The 21369-nt window shown below is 49.2% G+C and overlaps 7 protein-coding genes across 7 annotated transcripts; 1 reads left to right on the top strand and 6 right to left on the bottom strand.

The window, feature by feature from the left end:
* Positions 1–245: 245 nt before the first annotated feature.
* On the bottom strand, positions 246–2547 carry N7500_002259 (DUF3405 domain-containing protein; the record flags this gene model as incomplete). Its single annotated transcript, XM_056673405.1, has 4 exons — positions 246–347; positions 427–1273; positions 1336–2172; positions 2240–2547. The coding sequence occupies 4 exons, from the start codon at positions 2545–2547 to the stop codon at positions 246–248; spliced, it is 2094 nt and encodes a 697-aa protein (XP_056533930.1).
* Positions 2548–3479: 932 nt separating this feature from the next.
* N7500_002258 (proteasome activator BLM10) lies at positions 3480–9435 on the bottom strand (the record flags this gene model as incomplete). The annotated part of the gene is made up of 2 exons (XM_056673404.1): positions 3480–3542; positions 3607–9435. The coding sequence occupies 2 exons, from the start codon at positions 9433–9435 to the stop codon at positions 3480–3482; spliced, it is 5892 nt and encodes a 1963-aa protein (XP_056533929.1).
* A 780-nt stretch (positions 9436–10215) lies between these two features.
* Positions 10216–11737, bottom strand: N7500_002257 (uncharacterized protein; the record flags this gene model as incomplete). Its single annotated transcript, XM_056673403.1, has 3 exons — positions 10216–10603; positions 10660–11278; positions 11344–11737. 3 exons carry the CDS (start codon positions 11735–11737, stop codon positions 10216–10218), a joined length of 1401 nt encoding a protein of 466 aa, XP_056533928.1.
* A 1169-nt stretch (positions 11738–12906) lies between these two features.
* On the top strand, positions 12907–14667 carry N7500_002256 (uncharacterized protein; the record flags this gene model as incomplete). The annotated part of the gene is made up of 1 exon (XM_056673402.1): positions 12907–14667. The coding sequence occupies one exon, from the start codon at positions 12907–12909 to the stop codon at positions 14665–14667; it is 1761 nt and encodes a 586-aa protein (XP_056533927.1).
* A 520-nt stretch (positions 14668–15187) lies between these two features.
* Positions 15188–16215, bottom strand: N7500_002255 (uncharacterized protein; the record flags this gene model as incomplete). The annotated part of the gene is made up of 2 exons (XM_056673401.1): positions 15188–15948; positions 16059–16215. The coding sequence occupies 2 exons, from the start codon at positions 16213–16215 to the stop codon at positions 15188–15190; spliced, it is 918 nt and encodes a 305-aa protein (XP_056533926.1).
* An 832-nt stretch (positions 16216–17047) lies between these two features.
* Positions 17048–18265, bottom strand: N7500_002254 (aldo/keto reductase; the record flags this gene model as incomplete). Its single annotated transcript, XM_056673400.1, has 4 exons — positions 17048–17554; positions 17611–17967; positions 18031–18181; positions 18237–18265. 4 exons carry the CDS (start codon positions 18263–18265, stop codon positions 17048–17050), a joined length of 1044 nt encoding a protein of 347 aa, XP_056533925.1.
* A 514-nt stretch (positions 18266–18779) lies between these two features.
* Positions 18780–20868, bottom strand: N7500_002253 (flavin-containing monooxygenase; the record flags this gene model as incomplete). Its single annotated transcript, XM_056673399.1, has 6 exons — positions 18780–19120; positions 19179–19385; positions 19443–19943; positions 20008–20588; positions 20642–20758; positions 20807–20868. The coding sequence occupies 6 exons, from the start codon at positions 20866–20868 to the stop codon at positions 18780–18782; spliced, it is 1809 nt and encodes a 602-aa protein (XP_056533924.1).
* Positions 20869–21369: the final 501 nt, after the last annotated feature.

The raw sequence follows: 21369 nt of genomic DNA, 5'->3' as shown, positions 1-21369 counted from the left end.
TCTACGATTGTTTAATAGAGCTCAATCAGATGATTTCAGTATCTCACTTAGCTCCCTTTCAATAGATTTTCCTGTGATTTAATTAGGACAATGGGTGGTTTCATTTGCAAATGGTATTGTTAGGCTTCATATTCCAGTAAATTGGATATTGACGCAAATCATATGTGCTTTCATTCTACCTCAACGCCAGATAACTCCAAGCAAAAGAAAATTAGCATGTCAACAAGCCAACCAATGGGTAGAGATCACGGAACAGCCTTGTCTGGGCCCATCCCTTGAGCTGTGTTCTTGATTGTATGAAGAAACATAGACGGGAAGCAATGTCGCCCATAGCGGTCCTCGGATATCTTTAGATGCATCAGTCAACTATTCGCATCTCAAAACCAAACCAAAGGAACCAACAACAGCAGAAGAAATTATACTTACCGTTTTCCCACCCTCATGCTCCGCAGTCCTGAACCCCAGCCAGCGTCTGTACAAGTCCTCCGCGCTATGCGTCGTGAACATATACGAGAGCCGGTACATGATATGATCAAACATATGATCAAAATTCCAAATACTGTCGGGACCCCCGTTGATATTCTCCGGCGGACCGGGGTTGTAAATGCGCGCCAGTTCCTTCGGCGTCCACTGGCCATCCGCATAGATAGGGTGGGGAACATACACGGCCTTGAGACCATGGAACAAAGCCCAGGACGAACCCGTCATTTCCGACGCAAGACCAAGTCCCTTTGTCGCCTGTGCGTGGTGGATCAGATCGAGCAGACGCTTCGAGTACCGGCCCATTGTGATGACTGCGGCGCGGCGCGGTGTGCCCTCGCCATATTTGAAGTTCCAGACTTTGTCCGGGAATGTCCACTGCGTGTCTTGTGGATTGAAGATTGGCAGGAACGTTATGAAGTCGGCTTCTTCGCCCACGCCCCAGGTGTAGTTGTCTTGGTCTGGGTATGGCACTGGCGGCTCCGGGCCCAGTGGCCGGATTCCTGTGCGGGATACTGGCCCCCAGACTGTGCGGTTGGACTTATCGGATAGGCTTTCGTGCACCATTTGCGTAAATTGACTCCAGTTGCCATGCGCGCCGGGGGTGTAGAAGTAGGCGTTGCGTTCCCAAAGGTATTTGCGGGGTTGTTGGCGTGCGAATGAGACCGCTCGGTCTAAGAAGTGGTAGATGTGTCCTGTGTGACGACCATCCATCTCAAGTTGCCAATAGTAGTCGAAGTGGGGATAGAGTTGGGAGAATATTTGCAGAGGTTGGTGGTGTTGAAGTTGGGGACTGAGGGTGATGTTAGCAAGAGCTGTCGTTGACATCAGTCAATGGAAGATTGATCGACTTACCTGTGTTCTGCTATTTTTGGATACCAGGCCTCCAGGAGTTTGTTATTGAAGAACAGAGCCATGTTCCGAAATTCCTTGGGAATGGAACTCCTGAGCCGGTTGATGGTAGTGATATCAGAAAATATGGGCATCTCGTTTTCTTTGACATGGCACAAGATATAGATCTGATACTCTCCCCCAGAATGCAAAGAAAGTTCCATAATCAAAGCCCGGATATATTCGCGATGGTGAGGCTTCCAATCGAGCCCATTCCAAGCCCGAATCAACAGTACCGAGCGAGGTTGGAACTGCTTCACACCCGAAGCACCCACAGGTGACTCCCATGATTTAGGAGGACCCTGTGGAAGGTCAAAGGCCAGTGGACTTTGAGTTGAGGAGTTCACAGTCTCAGTTGACTCGTATCTGTTTGCATTTCTTTCCAGGCAGAGGTTTTGTAGTCTGTGCCAATCGACCTCGCACCACGGCACCATGGGTGGGCGCATGAAGCCCGGTACCTCGTCCTCGCCATCGTCGTCATATCCGTATGCCCCGAAGCGTGAGTACCGGTCTGTGCAAATGTTTCCATCCAGACCCAATGCCTCGTAAGATCCAAATCGTGGTGCTGGGAACCCAGCTTGTTGGCCCTTGTAGACTTGGATCATATCTTCTGCAGACCGGCGATCGAGATCACGACCCCTGGGGCCAAGGCAGGGTCGAAACTTTCCACGGAACTGCTTCTTCCATTCCCGACTGTTGTATGCTGGGTATGGATCGTAGATAAGTGGGACTGGGTGCGAGGCATTGGCAGACTCGATACTGGTTAGGGTTAAGGTACCGCCTAGATAGAATCGCTTGTCTCTTATGTCGGAATTATCATTAGCAGGATGTTATACCGGTGCGTTCATAGATTGGAATAGGTACGAACCTCCGATCATGTGCCATACCCATCGCATCTGGCTCAGATGAGTCTTCGTCTGCTACCTTGTCCCCAACATCAACGACCCCATGATATTGACCAGGCCGAAGAATTCCAGGACGATGGAACGAATCATAGACAACTTGAACAAGGTTTGTCTCCGGGTGCCCAAAGAGATATGAGCTAGTCTGGATAACAGTGATCAGGAAGGTAAGATACCCCAGCCAGCGCAAGCAGGTCCATCGGCGATCCCATGGAGGGACGGAAGACATAGTATTAAAAGGAGATGGCGTCTTGTGCCTTGTGAGAAACTTCATAGTGAGTGACAGTTCACAGGGTGAATAATCTCATGCTTTGGCTTTGGGAGCCGCGAGATGCGCATGGTGCGCTGGTGAGATGGGAAGGAGAGTGCAGAGGTGAGAGAATAAAAGGATAGTGAATCGATTGTATGAGCAAATCAAGGATCAATGGAAGAAAAGCGAAGGGAGTCGTTTGCCCGTAATATCTACGAGACAGGGTTGAGAGGCCTACGATGTCATTACTACGCGGTGTTGACTGCATCCCCGACGAAGACTTGGGTAATACCACACTTTGTCTGAATCCAACCTAGTAGGCAAGGATATCAATGTTGCACGATTGCCAAATCAGTTATATGTTAGATACTCTGCGTGTTCGTCATACAATGTACCACGCCGTGGGACATACAGTACTTCGTTAAGTAGTATCAGATCAAACGTTCCTATCTACTAGACATACTTCATTGAATGGGACCAACGTAGGCACTTAGGAACAATTCATTCCATTTGAGCGAATGCTATCTCATTCCTTTGGTTTGGCTACTTGCTGAATATCTAAAGCACAAAGAGTATTGTCCATTTGCTCTTGCACTTGTCACATTGCCTTCTTGTGGCTTATTGAAGGAGCTTACCACAGGCATACTATAGAGCTTTGGAACACAATACAACATCCAGTGTTTATTCTTCTCAAGCAGGTTGGTCCCAACTACACATAGCCTCGGAAGTAGAGAGTATTCTACAGTGTCTAGATTAAGGGCATATAAAGATAGCACAGGTCTTTCATTCTCGTACTAAAGATAGATCGCCCCATCAGAGAGCTCGGGATGTGGGGAGATCGAGGAATATATACGAACGGCCATTAATCACAATATTGTTAGGAGTTGGGCCAGAGAAGCAATCAGATACTCTCTGCCCATCCGAGAACAGAAGAATCACAAATATCCAAGTTCCATCTACGCAAAGTAGCTCTTCCATAGAACACCTGATAAGTCTTCTAGCTGATCGGATGTGAAAGCCTGTAATCATAATCGTTAGTCGTTTGCTTCGAAAGAAAATGAAGTTAAACGCATAAGCACGAACCTTTGCATCAATGTGCCAAGTATCTTGCCTCGTCTTCTTGAATTCGCTGATAATCGACTTCACGCTCGAACCAACAATGCCAGGATCATTGGCCGCGCGGATGCTGAGCGAAGTTAATGCCTCGGGCATCCAGTGAGGCGGAGGACTGTTGTAGGGGAAGGCCTGGATCAAAGCGCCAAGACCCAGCACAGCACCGTGGCGAACAATAATCAAGCGGTTGTGCTCAGGAGTAGGGGTTCCAGCACCGGATGAGACAGCGGAAGAGGCGATTGCTGAGCGGAAGCTCTTTGGTTTCTTAGGGAGGGGGTTGTCTACCAGAAGCTTTGTGAAGCGTTCATGGAAGCGACTGACCATCTTTTCCCGCAGGAAGACGGGCGAGCATCGGACCATACCGGAGAGTGTGGCCGAGGCGCCCGCGCGAACTTCGTGTTGGGGGTCTTCAAGCATGGAGGCGATGCATTCGAAAAGCTTGTCGCGGTCTGCGGGGTCGAGCAGGAACAGACGACGGAAGTAGATGATTTGGATGTTGATCATGATGCGAAGGCGCTGGTGCCATGATGGGGATGTCTGTCCGATGCGGATGAGAGATTGGATAAATTCGGAGTTTTTCTCGGCTGGGTAAGGGATGTTGGGGAGGTGACGGAAAACGTGGTATGCGAGAGACTGAAGCTCTGGGTCTTCCTTTACATCCATCATGTGCAGGAGCTGCGCTGTGAAGACATCAGGGAAGAATGGGACAAGTTGGGTACACTCGTGGGAAGATAGAGTCGAGTCGAGCCAAAGGAGAACAGTTTTGCTACCCGAGGTGTAGGATGAGGGAATTTGTTGTCCAGGGGTTCTGGCCTTCCGCCATTCCTCGATCTGACTAAAAACTCCACGAACCACCTTCGTAAAGTCTTCAGTAGGCGGGTAGGGGTATGTGCCAACAGAAGAGGAGGATCTCTGTGCCTCGAGAAGATGCTGAACATCAGGATATGACTCGTGGTATCTCGTACGATAAATGGTTGCGAGAGTCTGACCCATTGCCTCACGGACTCCCTTATACGGATGGTCCAAATGTCCTAGGAAATCTTCCACAATGGGCTTCTCAAGCTGGTAGTGCCAACCGGAATCAATGATACATTGGTGCAGGAGGTTGATCTTGGAACTTTCCTTGAATGCCGCATTGGTCGTCATATCAAGACGGAAGCTGGATAGCCAATCTACCAATGGCCAGGCGCGGCGGGGATCCCGGCATTGAAGTATCATGTGGAGGAATGTTGTCCAGTAGCCAGAATTTTCGGGAGTGAGGCCGTCTGTGAAAATTTTTCGTATAATAGGGAATGCATACTCCCAGACCATGGTCCGCTTTTCCACACCCGTGTCTGTCACAGAGGAAATCAAAGCCCCGAGAATTTCAGCAGTTGCACGATGTTGGTGTTTATCACTGCCGTCTTCAAAGACATCCTTGATCTCTTCTTGGATTTCCTCAAATGAGACGGCTGTTAGTCCATCCCGGATCATGAGCTCAAATGCGTAGAGAAGCATCATGGCACAGGACATGCGGAACTTGTCAGCAGATGGGTCCCGTGGCTCTTGTTTCAAGTACATGAAGAACTTGGAGAACCACTGGCGAGTGAACAACTTGCCCATCTTGGTACGAACTTTCCATTCAACCTCATCATACTCGATGTCTCGTGCTACGTTGGACTTGTAAGCCGGCATAGTCTTGCCCCACACAAGCCAGCCCGGGAAGTCATGATCAACGTAGTACTCCGCTTCAGGCTTCGCAAAACTAGAAAGATATTCCTGGGTGTACCCTTTCTCAAAGGGTTTCGTTGCAACCTTGATCTTTGAGGGAAAACGCTGATGGCCAAGAATGTAGTTCTTGTACTCGTGAGTGCAAATGGCCCGCACGTCAATCATAGTGAACAATGCGATGAGGGCCTGGGAATACATGCCTCGCAAGCCAGGATGGTCGTCAATTGACCCGAGTGTCATCAGCTCGATTAAGTTATCGCTGGCGATATAGTCAAAGCGGAGACCCATAGTGATGACGATGGTCGCAGCACGACTGGCAATCTTCCAATGGGATACCCGGGCCAGGTTGACTAGCTCCTCAGCCAGGTCAGCTTTCTTTTTCTCGATAGCAACGCGTTTGCTGTTGACAACTGCACGCTTTTTCTCGATCTGCCCGGTCACATCTTCAATAGGAGCAATTGCCTCCACGATTTCTTGATCCAAGATAGCCATCCGCTCCATCGCGCGGCCGTAGTCCATGACCTGGAAGACTGCGGTGGAGCAAATCTTCTGGACGGAAGGCTTATCAACGGCGCTGGCATCGATGAAAGTTCTGATCACAGCAGGCGCATACTTCCAATGCCGTCCGACGGTTTTGGCTACGCTGCTCAGAAGCAGCGAGTAGAGTGCTCCCTTGATGCGTGCATGGTCATTTTCCTTGACACCCTTTTGCAGAGCCGTGAGCAGAGGCGGAATGACGAGCAATCTGCCGCCATAAACCGCCTTGAGTGCCGATTCGCCTGCGTTTTGAGCATTGCGGCGCGTTTCTGTGTAGACTGAGACACAAGATTCGGCAATATCAAGAAGAAGAATTTCATCAAGCTTAGACCGAGGACGGGGAGAAGCGTTATGTCGTAGGCGTTGGAGGTGATACACGTTGGCTCTGCGCACAAGCAGGGCTCTGGGGTAGTCTTTTCGCATACCACTCATCTTATAAGGATGAGTGTCGGCGGCCAAGAGGCGAGTCACTCGGTCGAGTACATGAGCAGACCTCTCAATGCCGACATCAACAAACCACGATCTGAAGGCAGAGTACAACGCCCCAAAGCATGGAACATCATCCTCTTGGTTATCGCTCAAGAACCGATGTACATCATGCAAGATCCAGCCAGTTCGCTCACGGAGTTCATGAATGGTAGCATATAACGGATCTCCTTCCTTGAGGGCATACCCAGTGGGGTAGGTGAAAGCTTGCCTAATGATCGCATCATCAGAGCTGTCCAAGACAGAATCGGCATCATGATCAACGTCATTTGAAACACCCGAGTCATCCCCCATCTCGACATCCCCATGACTGCCGTTTGGAGGTCCTTGTGTTGTGGTTGATGCTGCTTTGGGGTCAAACAGGACAGAAACTCCGGACAACACGAGTCGCAGGAGCACGAGGTTCCGAGTAACCTCGTCTGACCAGTCCTTGCCACTTCCATCACGTTTGACACTTGATGTCTCATGAGTCAGCGCAGATAGCGACTTCAAAGCAGTCTCTGTTTGGATTTTGAAAACGTCGACGGCGAATTCAATTTCCTGACGCGTCGGTACATGCCAATTGATATTAAGATTGTTCACGTCAGCTTGGTAACTCCAAAGCTTCGGCTCAATGCCGTTCGCTATGACCGAAGGTTCATAGAGTGAGAAATCATTAGTGTAGGTGCCAGTCAAGTTGAGCAAAAGGTGGTGAATAAAGTTGGATATATGGACTGTAGGAATGCCACGGCAGTTCTGTTGCATGTAGACTGCAATGTCGAACAGTTCTTGGCGGTGCCCAATGACGGCACTGCCGACATGTACCACACACATACTCAGCATACTGACATTCCAAACCAGACCTCTATCACGAGGCAAGACATCGGTTCCTGTGGTTCGGGTTGATCCAGCACCATTATCATCAATCTCAGTGCGGATAGCTGCAGTCAAGACAGGGATAAAACGCTTGAGGGCCTTCTCGGGATTAACCTTGCACAGGGCGTTGCAGATGAAAGCCATTGCATCACGAGCCTGGTGAATGACATGGTTGGACACGAAATCCACAATCTTCCCCAAAGCGATATCGTAATACTCTGGAGACAAAGAGGCGAGCAGAGGCATAAACGTGGCGGGAAGTGTGTTCACAATATTCTCTTCGGGTGAACCGTTTCGAACTCTGGAAACGTCCGGCAGATTTTCCAAGAGTGTGAAGACACGGCCCAGGAAAGCTATCGTAAAGTCGCCGAAACCACATGTCGAAGAGCGTAAGATCAATTCTTCGGTCTCATCATCCAGCTCTGAGTCATAACCTAGCTGTACATCGGACCCTTGCTCTTCCATCCTCTCCATTTCACCCGAGATCCATTGCATGGCAAGCATGTTGCAGTTAATGTCCTCTCGCCCTTGAGTCAAATCGACCATTGGGATGTTGTAACAGGCTGATTGGATAAATGACAGAGCATGGAGCGATTTTTCAAGATCATTCGCGTCAATGCCAGGTAGTGTCAGACCCAGCAAAGTTGTCATATGACAGCGATAACCCTTGGTGCGTGAAAGGACACGGGACAGCGATGTCATAGCCCGAAGAGAGGACGCAGTTCGGTGCACCTCGACAAGACCTTGCAGCGCAGGGTAGATTCTCTGCAAAGCCCCAGGTAGGATGAGATGCGGCTCCAGGTAGGCCAGACCTTGCAAGGTCGATAAGGAGAAGGTCATTGCAGTGCTGCTCTTAGCGTATATGCCCATGAAGATTACGTCACGTATGCACAAGACGAATCGCCGCTTCAGAGGCTCATTCAATCGTCGCTCGGGTGGGATATCCATCTCGCCGCTTTGTTCGCGATTCCAACGCATGACGAAGAAATCAGTGAGATAATAAACCAGTTGTGACAGGGTCTTGGTCCAATGGCCCGAGTTTGAAGGATGGAAGAATGTCTCAACAGCCTGGATAAGACCTTCCAGCTGTGTGAGAACTGAAACCTCGGAGTCCACACAAGCGGGGGAAAGCGACATTACAATCCACCGAGCAATATGGTGAGCAACTGGGTGCTTCCGCCCATCTCGGTCAAGCATGATACCCAGACCCGACGAGATATCCACCAGAGCACTGTACGGGGAAGTGGATTGCCCGACGGGGATTTCCAACAGCCTCAATATCGCGGTGAAAATGAGAGCAGACTGTTCCTTTGTGAAGATACCATGCTCGGAGAATGGAATGTGAGCAGCCGGTAGCGAATCTCGGGCCAGTCGGGAAAAATAGTCTAAATATGTAGTGTCGAAAGTTTTTGACCGACCGACCAATGACCACAAATGGAAATGTGTAGGCAGTTGGGTCTGCGGTAGGAGATCGGCTCGCGATTCGGGGGCTGGGGACGTCGGAAGCAGCAAATTAATGAGCCCGGCGACAACGAAGGCACCTTCTGAAAATGATGTAGTATAATGAGGCAAGAATTCTTCGAGCATAGCGGGAAGTTCGCATGGGTCAATAAACAACTGAGCGAAGGCGCAAAGCTTGGTCAGGGTCTTTACATTGCGCTTCAGGTTGGTCGAGTGAACAAGGCCGGACTCTGTGGGGAGAACAAAAGCCTTGAGCTCCTTGTATAGAGGTTTCCAATCTAACACGAGGTCTTTGACTGGTTTTAGATAGTGCTTGCGCTTGGTGAGAAGCATGAACATGCTCGCAAAACGCTCGGCGACCGATGGATCAATGCCAGGAGCAAGTGCAAGCTCAAAATACAGTTTTACTAGGCTGATGCGCTGCGCCCTTGTCGGGTCGAACTTGAGCGACAGCCATGCGCGCAGCTCGCGTGTCCAGTGCACGGCTCCGGGGTTGAAGTCGCCGGCCTCCACTGCAATATAGAGCTGGTTCAAGATCTCTCGCAGATTCTGATTCCGCTCAGTCTCATCCTCGAGCTCATATGGGAGATATTTGAAGTATGGATAGGTACGAGGCCGCACGCGGGCTATCGGTTCCCCTTCGCCATTCACGGCAATGGGTTCCCCACCGGGTGAGGTCGCCCGGGAGAGCTCTTGTGCATGATGGAAATTGTCGGATGTGAGAATTGCCTTGGGGCCGGAGGCTTCCATTGTTGGATGAGAGGTAGGGAAAGGAGTGGTCGACACGAGATGGAGATGAGGTGAGGGACTAGCTGTTACCGTTAGGTGAGCTCTGGCAGCAATACGTCAGCAACGCTGATGTTTCACGAGGGTATCCTATTACCTGCGCAGGATCGATCATAGAACAATATTCGAAGGAGATCGTACTTTTAATCAAACTCTGAAGCTCCCACTCTAACCAGCGCGGAGTTTGAAACCGAAGATTGTATTTCACACGGCTGTGTTCGCATGGGGTTCTTTTTTTTTCTCGGCAAGCGAGAGGGAATATGATAGGCTCGTATTCAGTTTGGTAATTGAGCAGTTCAGGCTTTCTGCCTTCTTTTCTTCTTTTCTTCTTTTCTTCTTGAAATGCCTAGATGTTGAAGGTCAAGAGGTCAAAGGGGAGAGAGTCGAGGTTGTGATGACATAATTCCGTAACGAACTGAAGCTTGGCCCCTGCAGAAGGACCCGCGAGGAAAGATGCAGAGTAATATATCAGGAGTTGCTTTTGACGATTTAAGAAAGCTATATGTGAAATTGTGTTTCTTTCCTTCTTCTCTTCCAAATTTTATAATCGTTCGGTGGGTGACTGCATCTTCTACCCCGACTTAGGCAGACAGCCTTACGCACGCGTATCGCCCAACCAATTTGGGATAGCCGCATTTTTAGCCACTCACGGCTAGACCATGTCTTATTTAGAATCACATATCAATATACACAGAAGGTTGACTCAAAAAATCATCAAATGAGGTAATCGCTCCTTATTCTCTTTCACGCTGGGGGCAGGAAAGAACCGAATAGAACCCCCTGGATCAACGCATAGGCCACCATGCTATACACAGCAGCCACAAGTGTGCGGCTTTGCTTGGGTGAGCTCAAACTGAGATCTACAGCACTGGTGACTAAATACCAGTACCACGTGGGATACCCCGACGAGATGCGGTTGATGATCTGGACATGGTAGCTGGTTAACGCCATGAGAGCCAGCAAACCCTGAGGAACCGCCAGTCGAACGAGCATTGACCCCGGGCTCGTTGAGGAGGAAGATGGACTGTTTATTGCCCACAAGGCGGATTGGCATAGAATGGCCAACATGGGCGCCGCCAACAGGAAAAGTGGTATATTGGAGACGGTCCAATATCCCAAGAACCCAACATTCCTATTGCAATCAGTAAGCGCAAAGACAGCGATGTTCCAATATAAAGCAATACTTACCAATAATGACTTTGAACCCAGCCGTAGATGCTAGGCAAAGTCCACTCGCACCATGGCCGAAGATCGCCCTCGGACGGGCAGTACATACGATAGGCCAGGATTTGAGGAATGACCATCCCAGACGCTACGATACAGCCACCAACAATGATCACTGTAAGACGAACAGTGGTGTGCAGCGTCGGCCCTTTAGTCAAGATCTTCCAAGCCAAGATTACCGCATCATAGGCAAACAAGAACCCGCTGAGGACCCCGTTACTGCGGACCATGGTGGCAGCCGCGAACAGGACCGCGGAGGTGAGAACCCGAATATCTCGTAGACGCGTTGCCCCATTACGCTCGGCAATGAGAGACGATGAATAAAGATAATAGCCGGTGAAGTTGAGAAAAGAGACTATCGACTCTCCATAGGGTGCGGACAGAAAAGCACCCGCTGGAGAAATGATGTGAAGAGCTGCAGATAGGAAGCAAATGAGATGTTGGGTGGCAGTGGCATGACCAAAGATATTGGCTGACAGACGATAAAGCGCCAGAACGGACAAATAATGGGCAACGTGGGAAAGAACCACCCCCACCATTGCGGTACTCGCGGGTCCAACATCTCCGCCAGTGAGGCGAATACCTGTTCACGATATGAATTAGAATGAGATACTCAATCTGAATAGAGCAATAGAGGGAATTCTGTACCGGACACAACAAAAGATAGAAGCTTAGTGTAGCCCCAGCCAAAGGCCCATTCTTGCTCAAATAGATATCCCTTTTCAGCAATATCTAGGTAGTAGATACTGTCCCATCTGGCAAATTTAAGAGGTCCCGAGAGAGACTCTGATCGAGCAACAATCGATGAGTCTGCAGCATATGAGATCAAGGAGGTGGATGTATCATAGCCTAATCCTGGACAGACGGCAACGATAATGTACAATAAGACCTTCCATGACCAAAATGCCAGGGTCAAACTTCGGATTGGGTTGTCCAATCGCAGTAGTTTGGCAAACAATGGCGGTGGCCTGGTAGATTGAAGTTGAACCGGCTGGGCTGGTTGAACTGGTTGAACCGGTTGGACTGGTTGGACTGGAGCCATGAGAGGTTTTCTAGGACCTTTACCTCCAAGACGATATGAAACCTCGGGAGTTTTCCCAATTAGGATGCCTAATGAGATTGAGCGGTCTAGACGTCGGGATGTCTACCTCATGGCCCGATCTGTGGTCGGTCTGCCGAGGTAGCCCAAGGTTTCAAGGGAGGCGAAAGGCTTGGCATAAAATTTGCATAATTAGTCATTCATAGACCCGGATCCCAGCCTAGGTAGCTCCCGAGGCCGATTCTCAAAAGAAATTCGAGATTGGAATTTTCATCAAAGATCATTGGCTTAATGAGTCAGGAACTGTGTGTCTTGCTGAAGATCGACACTAAGAGATCTTCCTAAAATCTTACGGAGTAGCTGTACTGTCTCGTATAACCGTTCAAGAATTTCCACTATATCCAAGGCTTTGATCAAGTGAGCTCGGAGATGACGGTGTAGATCTCGGTACATCATTTCATCCGGTTCTCTACGCAGTAGACACATACAACCTTGGAAAATCCCTCGAATTATCTCATCATAAAATTCTGCTTTTGAACGTGACAGTCCCACTCTCACTATCGATATGGATACTCTCGTGCCACACTATATGGGCTCACACAATAAACCTCGGACATTCACGTATTGGGTAAAATCCTTTTACAGCTTCCTATGATCGTCACGGAATTCGGATGTATCGGAGGCTATGACCGACCCGCTGACAAGGCATAAAGTCTGCATAAACAAATATCAATATTCGACTGTTGATTTTACTTGTTTTCTAGGTTTAACATATTCTCATCTACTCCGTACTCCGCGGTGTATAACTAGCATATACAGGTTCCACTATCACATTTTTGATTACTATTACTTTTTTTTTTTTTTTTTTTTTTTTCTTACATAGTTCTATAAGGCTGACCGCCTCATTCACGTAAGGCCCTTTATTGCGCCTGCTGTAAAACATCCATCTCTTTCAATCTTCTCCCCCCCTTGCATCTTCTCTTTCTTTCTTGCAAGTGAATGTAAAAACACTTGCATCTTTGACTGCTGTCAATCGTCCCCACACATCCGGGGCTGAATATATCCCCGCAGCTGACGCGTTTGAATACGGGCCATTTATGACTACATCGGATCTGGATGAAATTCCAAGATTTGGTTCTTCAACTCCAATGTGGCTCCGCTAGGGCCCAAGAATGCTGTTGAATTTTGGCTTCACAGCGGATGCCGCAGTAGCTGCAAATGAACTAAATGAACCTAGTAACCAACCAGAATCCCAGCCTTCTACGTGCACTGCCTACTCGCCCACCTTCTTGCTGTCTGCTTTACCATTGTTGAATTCCCTCTACAGTCCCAGGCTCTCTGATGGTACTGATCGTCCGGGGCTTGTGTCTGCAATGGTGATGAGTCCGATTGAGTCGGCTTCGGACTCGGGTGCCTCCAAAGAATCAGCTCCTGTTGTCGCTAGGCCCCGAGTCACCCGTTCAAGCACAGGTCGGAAGCCCCGACCAAAAACATCATATCAGTTCGCCCATCCTGCCGCTCATGCTCGCCACAAGCGGTTTAGATTCCGTCCGAAGCTCCTCCTGCAGCTACAACAAGTTTCGCAAACCCCTCGACCGCTGCCGGTGGTTGATATCTTACCATCGACGTCTTATCTACCTCTATTGGCTCGCAAGTTTCCGGCCATTTATCGAACCAGAAATGGACTGGGTCCATACGACCTGATTGTGGTGTTGAGCGAACAATACGACCGGACGGTGGGCAGCATTTCTGAAAAGCGCGTCAGCTCGGAGGATGAGGACGAAGATCACCGCGAGGTAGTCGCCACGATATGTCAAAAGTATCAAGACGATGCTCGACTGAAAGGAAAGGCGGAGATATGCATGAACTTTGGACCCATCTGGGAGGCTTCGCCTCTCCCAAGTGGGACTTACGAATTTGTCGCTCAGACAGATAGCGGCGTGCAAATTGTGCGGTGGGCTTTGCGCAGTGGAAAGAGTCGTCGGATGAGTACGCCCACTGGGACACAAACACGCGAGGACGGCAAACGCTTCACTTTCAGTGTCATCGATCCTACCACCCGCCGGCATCCCGTCCTCGCGTCCATGACTCGAAACCAGTTAGAAGTCAACGATGAATATTCCACGACTGTTCGGTCCTCCGGCACTGATCCCATGACCCCAAGCTCAGGAATGTCAGTCGTAAGTGATGCCTCGGATGCAGAGACTACCCTCGATGGAAGCTTGGTCACTCTTGATGATGGAATGCGAACCTTGATTGTCATCACCGGCATCTGGGTCGCCTTCCGTGAGGGGTGGTCAGACAATTTCCGCTACGGCGACCTGGTGTCTTCGTCCGGTACGAAGTCGATCACGTCTCCAACCTCTGGGAAAAATGCATCTCCAACGACCGCCAAGAATGAAACCGACTCCTTTCCGAAGATGGACGAAGACAGCAAACGCTGCTTGTCGATTTCCAATATCCGCCGTTCCACCACCCCAACCGTTGACGGAACTCAATTCGGCAACTTATCCAAACGCTCCAACTCCACCGGTGCTGCCTTCATGGATCGAGCGAAGCGGCGATCCGCTTCTGGGCTTAGCACTCGTCTGAACCGACACAGCATGTTCACTACCTTGGGCGAGAATGGCCGCGATATCGTTGTCTCCCGTCCTCCTTCTCCTCGCCAACATTCCGCTGAGATGGAAGGTTCATCTCGAATTACTCAGGCTCAACCCAAGTCTCCTGCAAAAGCCCAGCCAGAAAGAGACATCAAAACAAACCCGGGGCCGGATCGAGACCTCTCGAATATCCGCATCACACAGCCCAACACTGGCAAGAAGAAGATAGATTCCTCACTTCCCGAAGCTGTCGACTCGACCCCTAGGGGCAAAATTCGCCACCGCCTCAGTACTTTCTTTGGCATTTTTCACCGAAAACACGATCCTCATTGACCTTGCAATTTCCATTGTACAACCCTACATCATGCCCGTGGCTAGTCCACGTGTAGGCATCATCATATCACTTTTTGAGTCCCATTGCATCTAGCGTACAAGTTGGGCGTTCACACGTTGCACTGCGATTCGTCTGGTACCAATCCTTGCCAATGTTCCTTTCCTTCCTCTCCTCTGTCTCATTCCAACTAGCATATTGCATCCTTTGCATTTGGCTTCCGGTCTTTTTTTCATACCAATCTCTTCTCACTATCTCTTCATCTTCATGTCCTGGGGGCCCAAACTCAAAATGTGTATGCTTGTATCTCATTCATGTACATTGCTATCCATATATCCATCACGCTACCTATGAATAAAATACCCCATCACCTCCAGTCAATGCCACGAGCTTTCTGATTCTATCAATTATCTTTTCGATACAAAACAACTCAGTAATCTTAGAGCCATATATTTTACGTACATTTAACTCACCCAGTGGATTCAACCATCCGCACCCACAATCTATCATCCCCTTGACGACCTAAAACAGTGCAGTCTTATTAGCCGGCGCAGCCGTGTAAAGCTGCTGCCCATCCTTCTTAAATCCAATAATAGCCCTCTGCCCCTCAACGCCAATAACCCACTGCGCGAACCGATCCGCCATTCTCTCATTTTTCGCTCCACGCCCAACAAGCATATGAGCCGGATTAAGCAACGGATCCTCCGGGGCATCTGTCGCCGCCTTATAAACAGTCGTCTGATTCCGCAACTCAGCATCAATCGACAAGAACGTCCCTCGATCCGTAATGGTATACTCATCCAACAAAATCGCCGCCGTCAGCGCCTGGATCGGGTACGCAATGTACTGATGGTACCAAGTCGAGTACGCGGTCGCCCAAGGTACCTGTCCAATATCGATCCACAGCTGCGAGTCCTTGATGTTTGTGGCGGACTTGTCATAGCGCGAGAGGAAGCGCACGGGCGGCGAGGAGGTGCCGGCTTCCGCGGCCGAAAAGATCTGTGAGAACATTGTTTTGATGTCGGCCGCTTTGGACAGCTTTGCTGGGTTGGAGCGGGGGCCGGTTAGGAGGAAATGGTCGCGCCAGGCGTACCAGGCTGGCGACTTGGCGATGGCTTGGCTTATGGCTATTTGCTCGGCGGCGGGGGCGTAGGTGATACCGAGGTCGATGGTGTTGGATTTCAGAAAATTAATTGATTCGGTGGTGTCGCTTTTGTACCAGGCTACTTTGAACGGGGTTGAGCCGTTGTGGACGCTAGATTGAATGAAGGCATCCGCAAGTACTGTTGTATTTGTTAATTTTTGTCACATAATATTGGGCCTTGCTACTTGGGGTGTAGCTTTAGATATCTGGGACGCTAGAGGTGGGACAGTCTCGCCTGGTTGAACGTACCGCCAATCAGTCCGCTTTGTCCGGCGCCGCCGTTGCCGATACGAAGAAGGACTTCGCTGGATGAGTTGTAGCCGCCGCTGTAGACAGCAGCAGGGTCAACCGCATAGGCGGAGCTGGCGAGGGCCAGGCCTTGGATCAGGGCAGTGAAAGAACGCATGGCGGCGGAGAACGGAGATGGAGATACTAAATCCACGGTGGGGAGTATCGGCTTTCAACAAAATACGAGCACCAGGTCATCATGAGGGTAAGTGTTGTCCCCCTGGAATATATAGCTATGTCAATTGATTGCGGGCCAGCCGAAAGCTAAATGAAACCAAAGACTCAGAAATAGGAGTCCATCTATATTCCTCTCATGAGCTAGAGAAAATTGGGGAGAGATCATCCTCTTTTGGCCGCTGATCTACATGCTTGACTGCGATTTCGATCGATTTGGCGTTCGTCAAAGTGATAGCCTGCGAGATATATTGGATTGCATTGCGCTTGTCCGTAAACGTGATGAAGATTGGCGTTTTTTAATGTGATGACGGATTTATGAGGTGGATACTTCGTATTCCGTAGAGGGTGATTTGTCGAGAATGTACGGAGTATGCACGGCTGAACATTCGAAATGCCAAAGATTAAGCCATTGAAAAGTGGAACTCCAGTGGAAAAACCCCTATTTTCGGAGCTACATAATTAAGTGATGGTGTCAATATGTTATGATTAATATGCCCCAAACATTTCTTACGCTACTTCGGAGAAGTGCTGGGACATCAGTCAACGAGTGCATATTTCCATAAGCAAGAGACCTAGAATATAACCTTCGGCTGGATCTGACATGTATACTTTGTAATACAAGCGTATGTCTCTCCTCGGAGTACACACTCCTATACTATAAAAAAACTGTAGGACACTAGGAAGTTTGGCTGTCTAGTGCCCCATTGATTAGATATCCAAGTACCATTCACTGCCCTTATATCATGATTTGTGTGTATGCTACTCTCAACTTCTCACCGCTCAAGAGCAGTGACAGCCTTGGGAATATAAGGCTCCTCCAGATACTCAATCTCCTCCGCGGACAGCTGGACCTTAATAGCAGCAACAGCCTCATCGATCCGCTTAACGCTATGCAGTCCAACAATCGGATTCTCGCCGGGGTGAGTCAAAGACCAAGCGATAGCAATTTGAGCCATGCTCACACCCTTCTTCTTAGCGAGTTCCTCAACCCGGTCAATGATAGCCTTATCAGCCTCCGACTCGCGACTACGGACAAACATCTTCAGCGCGCCGTCGCTGTTTTCACGCACCGTCTCGCGCGAGCCCCAGGGTCGCGCCAGCGCGCCACGGGCAATCGGTGACCACGGGATAATGCCGACTCCAGCATCTTGGCAGTAAGGAATCATCTCCCGCTCTTCTTCACGGAAGAGAAGATTGTGGAAGTTTTGCATGCAGATAAATTTGTGCCAGCCGTTGCGCTCGGCAATGTTCTGCAGGGATTGGAATTCCCAAGCCGCCATCTGGTCGTGAGTTAGTATGGAGATGAAGAGGAATAAGGAAGGAGATATGGACATACCGAACTGGCACCAATGTACCGCACCTTCCCGCTCTCAACAACGTCGTTCAATGCCTTCATAATTTCCTCGCGGGGAGTATCCCGGTCTAGACGGTGGATCTGCAGCACATCGATGTATGTGCCAAGGCGCTCCACGCTGGCATCGACGGCATCGAAGATATGCTTGCGCGACAAGCCAGTGCGGTTGACAAAGGGCCCATCATTTGTGGCAGATGCGGCGATGGGTGGGAACTTGCCCTCGTCGTCGACGCCGAAGAAACACTTGGTTAGGATTACCACGCGGTTGCGAGGGATATTGTATTTCTTCAGTGCTTTTCCGACGACTTCTTCGGATTTGCCGTGGGAGTAGACGTCCGCCTACAAATCAAATGTTAGTATCTTTTTCATTGTTTATAAAAACATTGCGATATTTTCATTTACCGTGTCCCAAGTGTTGATGCCCTGCTTGTAAGCATGCTCAATCAGCGGCAGTGAATCTTCCTCGTCAAGGACCCAGTCTTGCCATTGCTTGCTGCCAAAGCCCATTGTTCCAAGGATGATTTTGGAGATCTTTAGACCCGAGTTTCCAAGGCTGTCAATTTGTTATCAGCATCTTCCGTAAAATATGTTCCACGGGAGGTCTGTACCGGACGTATTCCATCTTATTGTCGGCCATTGTGAGATTTGTTTTTCTTTATTTATGAGAGTTCTAGTATGAAAAAAAATTAGTTACAATAATTTATGTATCTGGTTGATTCACATTGAACACGTCAAATCCCAAGGCCTTAGGGCGGAGAACTCACCAAGTGTGTTAACACAAATATGGATATTGAAACGATTCGAGAAGCAGAAACGGTTCTTCATGTTGTTATTAGCCAGGTGAGTCAAAAGAAGCTCATTAATAATCCAAGTGAATCTGCCGAAAACCACAAGCGTGGGGAGCCCATAGCCGATGAATTACCGCGAGGATCCCCCGTAGATCCACCACGATATTAATTGGCCTAGACTGCGCGGTCGATGGGTACATTTATGTTATACAATTGCAGGCCTTATAGAACTTCAGAAAAGTAGCACGATCTCGGGTGGTATCAATTATTGAACTTCGTCTACCACAGAAGTACCGGTACATAGATCGCTTTACCCGAAACATATTGGATTCCTCACACGCTAGTTATGCAGAGTAACATTCCTCAGCCTTTGACTGGGGGCTGAACAGGATACAGCCATGCGCCTAGCGACTGCAAAAAATGACTTGTCACACGATGCAACACGTTGCTTGGTGGAGCAAAGTCTTCAGAAGTCTGCTCCACATTCCTTTCTAGCTTGTGTACATCAGTGGGTGGAATAACCCAGGGGAAACGATTTGGTTTGAATCCATCAACAGTCACACCATTGCCGAAACTTGCATATTTCTCATCGGGGTTCTCGTAGACTAAATCGAAGTCTTCCCAGCGGACAATTTCAGTTGCCGCATAGTAGTGGAGAACAGTGCCAGGCCAGGGAACAACCACCTTTCCATTGTCGTTCTTGTCTTTACCGTCCAAGAATGAGTCAATGAGCAGAACTAGGAGAAGTGGGGATTTACTTACACCATGATTTGCATGGTCCTGACCAGACCATGTGAGGCATTCTCGACTGAACCCATTGGTTAAATGCACGTTGAGCCCGCTGGCTCACAGATACAGATCGCAGTTTGTCGGTCTGGAGTCGGGACAAGACTCGAATCATATAATTGCTTGCTCTCGCGATTCCGGGGATTGCCGATCCATTCACGGGGCAGATTGGGGGGTTAAAGACTGTCCAGAATACATACTGGTTAGCATAACAAAAACAAAAAGCACCCATGTTCTTACCAAAGAAGTTTGGGAACTCAGCAACCATCGCGGCCATATAACTTTCACAAGGTCCTTCGCGATCCCAATCTTCACTCAGTGATCGTCCAGCTCGGCCAATGACTGGGAACCGTGGCTGATATGGCTCGAATCCGGTGGCGTATACTAATATGTCACACTCGTACTCCCCACCCGACTCAGTGATAAGGCTATCTTCGGTCAGCCTACTGATTGAGTCGTACACATACCCGGCATTAGGTTTCTGCAACGCATCCAAATAGTGACCACCAGGCGTGAAGCGACGACAGCCAGCTTCGAATTCTGGTAAGAGTGCATTTAGGAGCTCTGGGCTTGTGATCTTGGACTTCATGAATGAACGCGCCAATGCTGTAAAGTTGGCTTGAGACTTAGTCCCCTTCCAGAGTCCTGTAAAACTTCCGGCAAGTCTCTGCTCTAATGCGACGCAAAACTCATAATAGCGCATAGGGGAAGCCAGGAGAGCTTGCTTCTGTTCGGTTGAGTCTAGCTACGAATCAGCACTGCTGTTGCTAATCCGTTTCTTTTTGTGGTAAGATGAAATACTCACATTCGCGCTGAACCGTACCATCTTCAGCCGCTGCATGTGGGAGGATCCACGTTGGGCCTCGAGCAATGTTGATTATTTTTGAAGCAACTTGAGGGCGCAGCCCGGTCAGCGTGGTGCTTCTTCGGGGAAAGTGTGGCGACTCACCTGGCTGCAAAGCTGCCACACATTGGACGGCGCTTGCACCATTTCCAATCACAATTACCCGCTTGTCCTTGACAGCCATATCAGCAGGCCAATTTGCGGTGTGTACTTGGGCTCCTCGGAAGGTTTTCTGGCCAGCAATCTTGGGGAATTTGTAGTTGTTCAACCGCCCAACAGCATAGACAAAGACATCTGCAAAGATGGTCTTTTCCTCACTGGAAATTTGGTCATGAAGAACAATTTTCCATTTAGAAGACTCTTCGTTCCATTCAGCCAAGACACATTTGGTGTTGAAGGTCATGAAGCGGCGGAGATTATGCCTATCGACAACATCCTCTAAGTATCTGTGAATCTCGGGAGCTGGAGGATAAAGCGATGACCATGATGGATTTGGCGCCCAATTGAACTGGTAGGTATGGGAAGGCACATCGCATGTGCATCTATAACCCAACCTTAGCAACCAAATTCGTCTATTAAGATAGGAAACACATACCCGGGATATCGATTTTCATACCATGTACCCCCCAGGGTAGGATTCCTGTCGTAGATTTTGAGATCTACATTTGACAAGGATGTGCTCGCATCGTGTGCAAATTGAATGCCCGAAATACTACGATTCGTCAGAAATTGTCACCGCTCGAGTTCAGTATGCACGTACCCGGCACCGATAACCACAATCTTCAAGGGACGTGCCACAAAGGCACTTGGAATGAGATCCATTGCAGGTGATGTAGAGGAAAGTTGCAGGAGGGAAAAGAAAAAAGAAGTCCAAGCCTGATCTCCAGCTGAAAAGAACTGGGGAGACAGGTCATATATGATAACATGTCTCGTCTTCCACAGAGCAACACGTGCTTCTTGAAGTCAAGCACAAAGAACAGATATGGGATTTTTCCTTTGTTTACATATCAAAATCCCCGTTCATATACCCAACGATTCCGAAGAGGGTTTACTCAACGTTTTCCGAACTTTCCGAGCTCATCGGTGAGAGGGAAGACAAAGGGAAGGGACATGAGCTTCTAGCGTTTCTATACTAGCGAGATCTCAACAGGATTGAAGAGGAAGCCAGTTCCAAGTTAGGACTAGGCAATGATCACCGTAACACTGGAAAGCCTTGTGATGTAAGATTGCATGCTATAGATCGATTTTATAGCCGAATCGGGAACTCAGCAGGTTAGCCACCGAGTCTGCATGTGGTACATATGTACGGAGTACGGAGTACAT

Source organism: Penicillium coprophilum (assembly GCF_028826855.1).
Source record: "Penicillium coprophilum strain IBT 35676 chromosome Unknown utg000002l_segment0_segment1, whole genome shotgun sequence".
Taxonomy (NCBI): Eukaryota; Fungi; Ascomycota; class Eurotiomycetes; order Eurotiales; family Aspergillaceae; genus Penicillium; species Penicillium coprophilum.
The sequence above is the reverse complement of the archived record's forward strand: the minus strand, read 5'-3'. Positions and strand labels throughout refer to the sequence as shown.